Here is a 12,076-nt window from a genome sequence, read left to right as displayed (position 1 = left end):
GATTTTATTTATTTATTTGACAGAGAGAGACACGGTGAGAGAGGGAACACAAGCAGGGGGAGTGGGAGAGGGAGAAGCAGGCTCCCCGCTGAGCAGGGAGCCCAACATGGGGCTCGATTCCAGGACCCTGAGATCATGACCTGAGCCGAAGGCGGACGCTTAACGACTGAGCCACCCAGGAGCCCCAAAGTTCACATTCAATTTTACAGGGACATGAGAGATAGGTTTTATAGTTATTTCTCTTAAAACTAAAAATGATCTAACCTAAGCCATGGAGGCTTCCAGTTGGAGAACCTTCACAAAATGCCCATTTTGTTACTGTGTTTTGAAGTGTTTTCCAGTCTCTTAAATCTTAACACTTATATAGGATGCTTGCCTATTTTTCAGGCAGGCAGAAGAGATTAAACAAGAGCACTCTAGCCTTTTACCAGGTCATGATGAACATTTCCTGATGGTTAGCCAGCATCAGCTCCAGCTTCGGTACATAAACCAGACATAAAGACAAATTCTCTGAAGGACATGGTTTGACATCCTTATTTCACTGTTTAATAGTTGAAAGTAACAAAAAGAAGAAGTAGGAATGACCAAACCTTTTCTCTGAAGATATGGGCGTGTAGACTTCAAAACCGAAAGGAATATTGACAGAAGTTCTACTAAGTCTCCAGTCACATGGCAAGCTGTGGCTTCATGGTACATCATGTGCAGTGTGTTGAAAGACTACAAGTAATTTTAAAAAATGGAAAACTTCATTTCATTTTTACTTTACTGACCACAAAATGGTACTACTCATCCTTTATGACAGATGTTTTCAGACCCTATGTGTGTGCACATGTGCACAAAGCAAATCTATTTGCTTTCTACCTAAGTCAAATTCTCCCAAGTCAGCTTTTTTTTTTTTTTTAAAGATTTTATTTATTTATTTGAGAGAGAGAGAGAGAAACAGCATGAGAGGGGAGAAGGTCAGAGGGAGAAGCAGGCTCCCCGCTGAGCCGGGAGCCCGATGTGGGACTCGATCCCAGGACTCTGGGATCATGACCCGAGCCGAAGGCAGTCGCTTAACCAACTGAGCCACCCAGGCGCCCCCAAGTCAGCTCTTTAAAATACAAAACAGTGCTCACCTTCGGAGCTAATATTTTATGCATACATTTTGGTCTGAAGGAATAATTTGTTTCATCAGTTTGTTTTTGGTTACTGTTTGCTTTAGGACCACAAACACCTTAGAAATTACAAAGAAGCAGGCAACAAGAAGATTTGGCAGAATGGGTGACTGCTTTAACTAACTTTTCAGGGCTTTGGGAAGGAAGACAATGGTGAAATGGTTGTCAACAGTAAGTCTGAATGAGGAAAAAGAGCTCCAAAAGGAAGAATTCCTTTAATCATATTGGCTTGTTAAAATCTTTTAATTCAAAATCCTTCGTTTTTTTTCCTACTTCATTCTACACAAAGGCTTTTTTCTAATCCTCTTGAATCAGTTCCCTAAAATCTATATACTAGCCATAATTCAAAGTTCAAAATCCACAGTCTAGAATTGGTGGCAGTACATAATCTGAACAATGTACTTGTGTGGCATTTAACCGGTAAGCTGTGAGGATAGGAACCACGTCTGTCTTATTTACTGCTGTATCCCCAGTGCTAGCACAATGCCTGGCACAGAGTAGACATTCAAACACCTGTTGAGCGAAACAATGGAATTCTCACTACTTTTCACATACTTTTTGTTCTAGCCAAACAGAAATACTTGGCATTTGTCAAATATGACAATACTTTCTTGCCTCTGCTGACCAAGTCATTTATCTAAATGCTCTCCCGCTTATCTTTACAAGTCCAAATTCTTCAAAGTACGGTTTCAAACATGTTGTATTCCTATTCTATAATATCATTAACTGAAGAAAACTATCCTATCTCTTACTTCTGATGGTTCTTTTGGCATATACTCTTTTGTCTTTTCTCCTTTATTAGACTAAGGGGTAAAATGCACCTCTATGCCTTTAAAATCATCTCACAGTTTGTGGATGATCACCTGTAACAGACTCAACGGTTTCCTCTCATGATGCTAATCTCACTTTCTTAACTATCAAATAAGTCCGCTCTTGAGAAATTATGTGTCAGTGATTACATCACATGAATTTCATCTGTTTCTACCCTTACACATGGAATGAATAAAACCAGTCTATTTCCAGTGGTTGTTCTAAATACAAAAGAAGAGGAGAAGTATGGAATTACTATGGACAAAGAAAAGAGCAACCTAAAAACTGTGACCTAATCAATTCTTGGAATATAGATTAGCATTTACTGATCTATATAATGAAAATCCAGACACCTGTAAAACAGTATAGCATAAACTCTTAAGTATCTACACACACAAAAAAAGCCTTGGTGAGAACATTAAAATGAGCTATATCTATAGTAAAATGAAATAAAATATTTACCTCAGTCATCAGGATCAACCCTCGATTAAATACAACAAGAAGTCTATCTTCATCAGATTCTAACAGTATTCTGAAGGCACTAGAAGAATACAAAAAATCCAGGTTGAGAACTCTGAATCAGAATGGAAAACTCAGAAGAAAAATGGAAAAAATAGAAGAAAACTGTAATTGAGGCTCTTTTTCTACCTATAGGAGAGGGACTGCTATATCTGTTTCCTAGTAAGGTAATAAAAGGAGTTACTATTATACTAAGAAATCCTCTAAGTAACATGGAAAAAAGTTATGTCTGCTAGTATCTAGTCAACAATTCAATGGTGGAAGAGAGGTATCAGAGGAATATTTTTAAAGTTTCAGTATAAGCAATGCTTATTTTCATAATGGGTTTATCTTCTAGATTATGTTAAGCTCTGGATAATAATAAAATACACTTATACTATCCAAGCACTTCTCAGCTGGTTCTTGGGAAGAAAGAGAAACATGAGGGGAAAAACATTAAATACATTTTGGTCTTGAAAATAATTTATGTGATAATTACCAAAAGTAGTTGTATTGCTCTTGTTATTAGACTTAATTTTATTATTAGGTACTGGAAACCACTGCTGTATTAGTACAACTGGAATCTTTCTACTTCAGTTAGACGTTGTCTTTCCTTTTTTCAAAAAAAGAATTAAGAAAGCTCAAAGTCTTTTTTTTTTTTTTTTTTTTTAGAATAAGCTTTAAGTAGTAAGCCTTGGAAACAATGTATTCAAAATTAATGCCAGAATTTTAAAAGAATTCCTTTGGAGTCCTTGCAAAAGCACAGTTAATTCATTTTGTGTACTAATAAAGATTCAAATTTGAAAGTTTTCTGAAGAAGATAACCTGAAATAATCTTATCTTGGGTTAAGCATAAAATACTATTATTTTCAAGGAAGTACTGCCAAAAAATGTGTGCCTAATAAAGGACATTAGCTGCAAGTCTTAGATGTAATATATAGAAGCATTTTAAGAAATTAACCTGGCCTTTATTTCCACAGTTAAAGGGAACTATGTGTAATTTGTTGCAGAGTTCCTTTATAGCCACTCAATAACTTCTGTAGCTCTGAACAATTATAAAGATGATGTTTTATTATTTTGGCTAATTCCTACAACAGTTAAAAAAGACAGGTAAATCTGGGCTAAAGAGAATGAAAAACGTATTAAGAATAAGTCTCATCCAAAGATGGAGAAAGCTGTTCCTGGAGGCCTCTAGAAGTGAACTGTCCAAGAATAAGGATGAATCATAAGAGTGAAGAGGATTCAAGCCTTAGGTGTAAGACTGTACATTAAGATTCCTTCCAACCCTGATTCTATGATACTGATAAAACACATATAAACAGTCCAAAACCAAACCTTGAAAATAAAAGCTGTTCAAAAGTAGCTTAATTTTTAAAAGATAAATCCTTCCAAGGTGACTCAATGCAAAAATGCTTCCCTAATTACCTTAAGGAATTGGTAAACTTTCAGTTATAAATAATTTAACTATAACTCTTTAAGTGTCAAAAGGATAGTCCCCATTCCCTCACTTGGAAAAACAAAACAAATTAAAAAAACACCAGAAAACATCTTTTTACCTTATTAAAGTAGTCCAGCAGGAGCGGCCATCTAAGCAACGTAAGTAACAACTTATGGTTGTTTTCTTAAACTGTTTAATATCTTCTAATTCTTCTTCTCTCATATCTGGCCTTTGAGCTATAAATAGCTGCATCAGGTTAAATAGTTCTTCTACTGCCTAAAAAGGGCAAATAAGCATCATGGTGATCTTTTAACCCTACAACATTTTAGAATGTTTGCTTCTCATTTCTGAATGTTATGCCCACTAGCCAGCTCTTAAAATTATACAAATGAAATCAGATTACACTACCATTCAAGAATAGTTATAAAATTAGCAATAGATTCTATTTTAAAAATTTAATATATTATTCACTAAAAGTAAATAATCAAATTTTCAGGAAGACTCATTTTTAGGGTTCATTTTTAGTCTTAATACTATTTATTAAAACACTAGCCTTGTAACTTCAAATGGGTGTCCAGATATGCTACACCAATCCTTTGCCCTGTTTAATGAGAAATCATGACTTCCTCACAAAATTTTACAGCCCTCATTTACATTTGAATTAATACTGTTTCTGAGACAACCCTTTGTGCCAACATTTGGAATGCTCTTTCTGGACTGATGAATGCTTAGTTCAAGTTATCTGATGGATGAAACATGGGAACTAGTATTTAAGTAAAATCGCTAACTGTGGGTTTATAAACTCATTTAGCATGGGCATGTGGGCATACTTATCAATGAACTGAAAACCCCCAACTCTGTAATTTTCATGGCAAAAATTGATTTAAACACCATTTTCATGAAAACCTCCAATAGTTAAGCTCTACAATAAAAGATGTTTTATTTTATTGATGTCACAGGAAACATTATCAGATAAATATTCTAACTCCCCCAACATTCACCAAAGGTATACCATGGATATCATGTTTAGTAACTAAGTCAAATATTATTTATGTGAATGTGATAAAGAAAATTCACTGAATCTTGATAAATCTTGACTCCTTCGAGGTCAGGCAGACTCTCACATTTGTTTCCTTCTGTCTTATAGCCTTGGCTTTGAACCTCTTTTGGTACTTAATATACTCATTTTCTTTCCTCTATTCTAGGCATTCTAAATTTCCTGGCTGGAAGTTAGGTTGTTCTTTCTAGGTGAGAACAATTTACTACATTGTATCCGAAGGAAAGGTCCTTTCTTAAGATTTTATTTATTTGACAAACAGAGCACACAGGCAGGGGGAGCAGGAGAAGCAGGCTCCCTGCTAAGCAGGGAGCCCGATGTGCGACTCGAGCCAAGACCCTGAGATCACGACCTGAGCTGAAGGCAGATGCCTAACCGAGACTGAGCTACCCAGGTGCCCTGGAAAGGTCCTTTCTTCAACAGGAAAAAAGTACTGTACACAATTCAAGGATACCAATAATTAAAATACTCTTCATCATGTTCATCTGATTAAACTCTTAAGAAAATGTTGGATGTCTTGAAAGAGCTCCACTCCCACCATCTCCCATTTAGCAAAAAACTTCTCACATTAGCAATTTGTAGCCTCTAGGTTAAAATAGTTCTCACTCTCTTTCCAACCCCTTTTCTAGATTTATATCCTCTTGGTGTAATCTTCAGTTTACAACAGAGAGTTAAGAAGCAACAGTGAAAAGAAATATCCAGGAATGACAGCCATATGTGAAGGGAGAAAGTTTTAATATGAAACCTACAAATAGTCTGCAGAAAAAAAGGAATCAGATTTAGACCGCATATATTTGTATCCTGATAGACCCCTTATCCATTTCATTCACTTGAATGTAGTGTGAGAAAAAAAACACTAGGGAATACTAGAGCTAAGATAAAAATATTTTCTAGCTCACAGCTTAGGATAGCATGTAGATCTTAACAATAAATATCTAAACAATAAATACTTCCCTAAAACTGTACCACAAAGCTGACTTTTTTCATTAGTTACATATAAAAGACATTTACAAAAACACAAATGAAAATAGCTAGGTTCAATTAGAGATAAAATTTCAACATCAACCTAAGAAAAATTACCCATATTATCAATTTTATAGTAATATGGCATTTTATATATGTATTCAAGAAAACAAATACACATTAAGTCCTTAAGAAAGAACAGTTCAAGTTAGACTATACTTCCATATTTTGTTACCACTTCCCACAAGGGGCGAAAAATATGTTATTTCCAATCAATTTGAAGATACAGATAGAATTATCAATTTTACTCACTCCAGGGTATTGGCTTGCATGTGGTGTAAGATTCTTAAAGGCCCATTGGATGTTCTGGTGAGAAGCGAGTTGTCGTGTGAATGCAGGAGACTGTTCACAGCAGAGCCTCAGAATGCCATAGTAGGCTGGCAGCATCCCACGGTTAAAAAGCACCACATCCTGATCATCATGGTCAGCAAGGATGTAATTGAAGGCAATGTTCTTGGTTACCACTGGGTTCTGAACAATAAGGCGGATATTCTCTGGACAGTCAGCACACACATTGTACCAAAATGAAAGCAAAGCCTGTTTATTGTGATTTGTAGCTATTGCTGGCTCAGAAAGTTTAGGCTGGAATAGGTTCCACAAATCCATGAAATATGTGGAAAACATCAGCTTCTCAGTTTTGGAAATTAAACAGTAAGTCATAAAGCTAAAATAGGGCACTAGCTTTGTAGTGCCATGAACAGCAGCATCAACATAAAGTTTGGCTCTTGAGAGCAAACCAAGGAGCACGTTGTAGACCTGATGTAGGACTACTGTTGTGTCTGGACTGAGTGGAAGGTCACGGGTTGGGATGTGCAAAGACCTTGTTGACCGGAACATCTGGCGGAATGAATTGCTTGGTATAAGGGACACCAGAAGATAAGCTGCAGCTATAAAATGTAAAACAAAACTGTCAGATCCTTATAAGATATAAAACAGACTGAAGAGCAGTCATTAAACACAAAGCCACTCTTCTCTTTAAAAATTAAAATGAATAAAAATTAAGGGACATGAACATTTCTTAGTATCTTTCTGCCCTACCACTAGCCCCACAGAAAAATCTCAAGGAATGATGAAAACATTAGCCTTCCATTCTATCACTGTTATTTTTTAAGTGGCAACAATAACTGCATTAATAGAAACAGTTTTAAACTTCTCTGTTAGCTTTCCCCAGATGTAGAATTTTCCATTTATCTGATCATTTCATTTCTCCTTAGGAAATAATATGGATTAACAGGAAGAACATAGCATTTGGAGCCAGAAGACCTAGCTAAGCCTCTCTGACCTGATCTAATCATTCAATGTCTTAGGATCTTTTCTTCTTCTTTACAAAATAAGGGTAAGTTATTTTGTAAAAATTTAGAGATTAACAGTAAAATATAAAGTTATAAAGACAGAATGAGATCTTCTATTTTAAAGTTCATTGTAATGTATAAGATTTTATATATATATATATATATATGCCAATTACAGAACATTAACTTTGGAAAAAATCTTTAAAACTCTTCTAGGCTAAATTTGCATTTTTAAAATTTTTTCACTTGAGTATAGTTGACACACAATGTTATATTAGTCTCAGGTGTACAACATAGTGATTCAACTTCTCTACAGGTTATGCTGTGCTCACCACAGCATAGCTACCATCTGTCACCACACAATACAATTACAATATCATTGCCTATATTCCCTATACTGTATCTTTTATCCCCATGATTTATTCATTCCATAGCTGGAAGCTTCTAGGTTGACTCTGAACACAAATAAAGCATCCCTTCTTCAACATACCTGAAAAATGTTATTAAGCATACAAAAATATTATTTCATTTAATTCTCAAAATCACTCTGGAAATATGTGATGTTACACTGGAAAATCTGAATCTTGGGGAAGCAAAGACCAAAGTCACACAAATAAAGAGGTGGAGCTCAGATTTAGCCCTGGAAATGATGATGATGGTGACGACAATGGCAATAATAATGATCCAACAACAGGAACTGCTAACATTTATCAAATGTTTATACTATTTAACACCCTAACTTTGTTTATTAGGAGGCTCTACTTTTATTATCCCCACTTTCACTTGGACTGAAAACAGTAAGACTACACCCATGTTACACATCTCGAAACCCAGATAGTCAGATTCAGGAGCTAATGCTCCTAAAAACAACCACCACAGAGCCTCCTCAAGGCCTCTAATGCCTTAGTTTAACTCTTTTCAATACACCTACTAATTCTGTCTCCCACTAGTCTACCTATAATTTGATAATTTACAATGTTCTGTTAAAGCAAATTAAGTTAGGGTTTCTAAAATTAATTATAACCTATTTTACAGATTTCAAATTAAACTTCATGCAGCACTCCATTTCTACATTATTTTTTCACCTATATGTTAGGCTCAATTTAGTATATGTTTCCAATATTAAACCTTGGCATGTAGGGGACATCCTGACCAATCTTTGTATAAGCTGCTATTAAGAAAAGTAATTTGTGATTAGAAAAACTTATTCAGTTTAAGTTATATACTTTTATCCCAGTATTTTATTAGGAAAAAAAATTTTTTTAAAAGATTTTTTATTTATTTGAGAGTGAGAGAGAGAGAGAGAGCCCAAGAGGGGGTAGGGTCAGAGGGAGAAGCAGACTCCCTGCTCAGCAGGGAACCCGATGTGGGACTCGATCCCGGGACTCTGGGATAATGACCTGAGCCGAAGGCAGTCGCTTAACCAACTGAGCCACCCAGGCGCCCTAGGAAATATTTTCTAACACAATGAAAAGTTTAAAACGCTCTACCAAAGACCCAATTAATTGTACAATTACCATTTAGTTTTGCTTTATTATACACCAAACCATCTATTTATTTAAGAGCTATCTGCTTCTAAATAAAAAGTAAGTTCTGCTTGGGAGAAATATACAACTTCTAGGAAGGTCAATATGGAAGAACAGACCATCTTACTAAAAACTGCCTTGCTGACCAAAGAATCCCTTCCATTTAGTCCTATACTATAGAGAACTTAGAACAAATCTACCTATATTTCTGTATGGCAACTGTTCAACTATTTTAAGACACTTATGTCTCCATTTTTTTTTCTCTAAACATTCTAATGCGTTCCTTAAAATTTTGTAGGATTTAATAGTATTTCTCAGTAGTAGTTCTTCTATACATGTTACTATAATTCTTACTGTTGTATTGATTCTATTCAAATATTTGGGCTGTTTTTTCAAGTTACATTATGTCAAAAGCACATTTTCATATTACCAGAGTCTATTATAATTTTTAAATGATTCACTATAACTATTTCCCAACTGAACATCCAGTTTTTAATTTTTCATAATCATAAATAATGCTATTTAAGCATCCATATATTAGATGACTTGCTTATACTGGAATCCTTGAAATAATATTACTGAATTTAAAAAAAGGCAAAGTATTTTGAAGGATCTCAGTACATATTACTAAACTGCCTTTCATAGGGTAATATTTACTTACAACTTCACTGCAATGTACGAGAATGCCATATCATCAATATTAGATGTAACAGCTGAAAAACTTTTTTTTTTTTGGTTCAGCATAGATTTTTTTTTATTGTTTGATGGTCAAAAGTCAGGAGATGAATGCCAATCAGCATACGTGTCAGCACTTACAAATAACCCATTACTATGGGGCTACATAAACTGGCAGGAAAAACAAGCCTATAAGTACCAATACCAATCCATCAGTACAAAGTGTTTTTCCCAAATAAACTTTTTATTTTAGAATACGCAGAACAGACACAGTTCCTGTACACTCTTCTCCCCTTTTCTCCTATTATTAACATCTATTATTACTACATTTGTTTTAACTAAGGAAACAGACACATTACTTTTAACTAAACTCCATACTTTTGATTTTATTAGTTTTGCCTTAATGTTTGTTTTTTATAAAGATTTTACTTATTTATTTGAGAGAGAGCATGAGTGGGGAGAAGGGCAGAGGGAGAGGGAGAAGCAGGCTCCCCACTGAGCAGGGAGCCTGACGTGGGGCTCAATCCCAGGACTCTGAGATCATGACCTGAGCCGAAGGCAGACGCTAAACCGACTGAGCCACCCAGGCGCCCCATTAATGTTCTTTTATTTTGGCTCTAGGATCCCATCGAGGATATATTACATTTAATCATCATGTGTCCTTAAGCTCCTCTTGGCTGTGACAGTTTCTCAGGCTCTCCTTGCGTTTGGAAAAGCTTGACAGTGTAAAGGAGTACTTGGGTCAGGTATTTTTGAACAATGTCCCTCAAACTGAGCCTGTCTGATGTTTATCACTTTTAGACTCAAATGATGGGTTTTGTAAGGAAGATCATACAGGTAAAGTGCTCTTTACATCATATTATATCCAGGGTATCAAGGGTACATGCTATCAACACACATCAGTGATATTAACCATAATCACCTGGCTGAGTTAATGTTTGTCAATTGCTTCACCTAAAGTTATTTTACCCACAAACTGTTAACAAACTTTTAAAACACAGAGAATAAACCGAGAGGTGTTGGAGGGAGATGGGTGGGGGGTTGACTATGGGGGACGGGCATTAAGGAGGGCACTTGATATGATAAGCAATGGTGTTTTACGTGATGCATCACTGAATCCTCCTGAAACCAACACTGCACTGTATATTAACTAGAACTTGAATAAAAACTTGAAAAAAAAAAAAAGAAAGAAAAAGTTACATTCCCCATTCCCTACTCCTTGAAAGGAGGTTCAGCTCCACCTCCTTGGACAGCAGTACATAAATTATTTAGAATTCTTCTGTATAGGATATTTGTCTCTTCTCCATTTATTTATTTAAATATTTATTTATCAGTATGGACTCATAGGTATTTATTTTATACTTGGGGGTATAATCCAGCACTATATTGTTTATTTTTTTACTCTTACTGTTCCAGCGTTAGCCACTGGGAATTCTTTCAGGTTGGTTGTGTGTCCCTTTGACACAGCCCCATCATTTTGGTTTTTTGAGTACTTCTTTACTTTCTGGTCCTACAAGATGCTCCAGGCTCATCTTGTATTATTACATGCCCAAGACCTAGAATCAGCCATTTCTTCAAAGAGCTATTATTTGTTTTATTGGAGAATGGTCTTTAGAAACATAGATCTGGGGATATTTGATGTGCATGTTGCTACTGTAGTATCACTGATTCTATGCCCTTTCAGCAGACAGCTAGGAAAAATGATTTTAATGACTAATTTAAAAAATTAACTTTGATTTTTGTTTCTTTGAATAAAAGAAATCAAAGGAGAACATACTCTATTTATTTGCAAGCAATTTTCTAATCTGTAAAATACCTATTTTTCATATTTGTCCATCTGTCTTCCAAGATCTTTATTTCCTTCCAGCCTGTGTAAAGGTGTTTATCATTTAACTCCCATGATTTCATTGAATATTTTCTCTCAATTTGTTCTATGCCTTTTTATTACTTTCCTCTTAGCCTTAAAGTTACTTTTAAGATAGGATTTTCTGATCCTTTGCTCTCTTCACTTAATGCTGATCATGCTTTGTAATCTATCAAGCAAGGAAACAAAAATGGTGGTGGTGGTGATGTCACCCAAGACAGGACAGTTTCCTATCCTTAAAACACCCAAACCACTGTAGATATTTGCAAAACACTGCCATTTCCAAATACTAATGTAACTTCGGCCTTTAAGAACAGTATTTCCAAGAGTCTTTGCACTGTACAACAATGGGCATTATTGTAATTGCCTTAAAAAACAAAACAAAAAAGCGAAACTTGGAACAACAAATGGTTTAAGTTCTGAATATTTGACTTACAAGTCCTGACTCTAGGATAATTATGAGCCAAAAGAAACCTCTCGACCCAGTTTTCCATGTTCTGTAGGACCCAGCTGTGTGCCAGTTTATTTCGGGGTGTCTGTACTGCCAACCAATCCAAACACTGAGAAGGATTGTATTCAATTACCTAAAAATGAAATGACAAGAACAGAATATAAAACCAACTGATTGAGGAGTTATTTTTTTTACTTACTTTTGGTATATGCCATTAAACACTTAGCCAAGAAGAGTTTTTTGAAAACTAGAGCCTAAGAAAAGTTTTGCCCATGTTTTTCTACA

The 12,076-nt window shown here is 35.3% G+C and overlaps 1 protein-coding gene across 4 annotated transcripts in view; it reads right to left on the bottom strand.

Annotated features, from left to right (window-relative positions):
* The window catches only part of USP34 (ubiquitin specific peptidase 34), a 257,260-nt gene that overhangs the window by 16,264 nt on the left and 228,920 nt on the right, over positions 1-12,076 (bottom strand). For all 4 annotated transcript variants that reach the window (XM_073897663.1, XM_073897665.1, XM_073897664.1 and 1 more), the window contains exons 67-71: positions 11,777-11,924; positions 6,236-6,870; positions 4,022-4,179; positions 2,430-2,508; positions 591-717 (exon numbers count right to left, since the gene is read on the bottom strand). In XM_073897663.1, the coding sequence (XP_073753764.1) occupies positions 591-717; positions 2,430-2,508; positions 4,022-4,179; positions 6,236-6,870; positions 11,777-11,924 (1,147 nt within the window). The remainder of the gene's footprint in view (positions 1-590; positions 718-2,429; positions 2,509-4,021; positions 4,180-6,235; positions 6,871-11,776; positions 11,925-12,076) is intronic.

The sequence above is a fragment of the Callorhinus ursinus genome, unplaced genomic scaffold (genome assembly GCF_003265705.2).
Source record: "Callorhinus ursinus isolate GAN/ISIS: 27379988/994484 unplaced genomic scaffold, GSC_fseal_2.0 scaffold10, whole genome shotgun sequence".
Taxonomy (NCBI): domain Eukaryota; kingdom Metazoa; phylum Chordata; class Mammalia; order Carnivora; family Otariidae; genus Callorhinus; species Callorhinus ursinus.
This window is presented reverse-complemented; position numbering and strand designations above follow the sequence as displayed.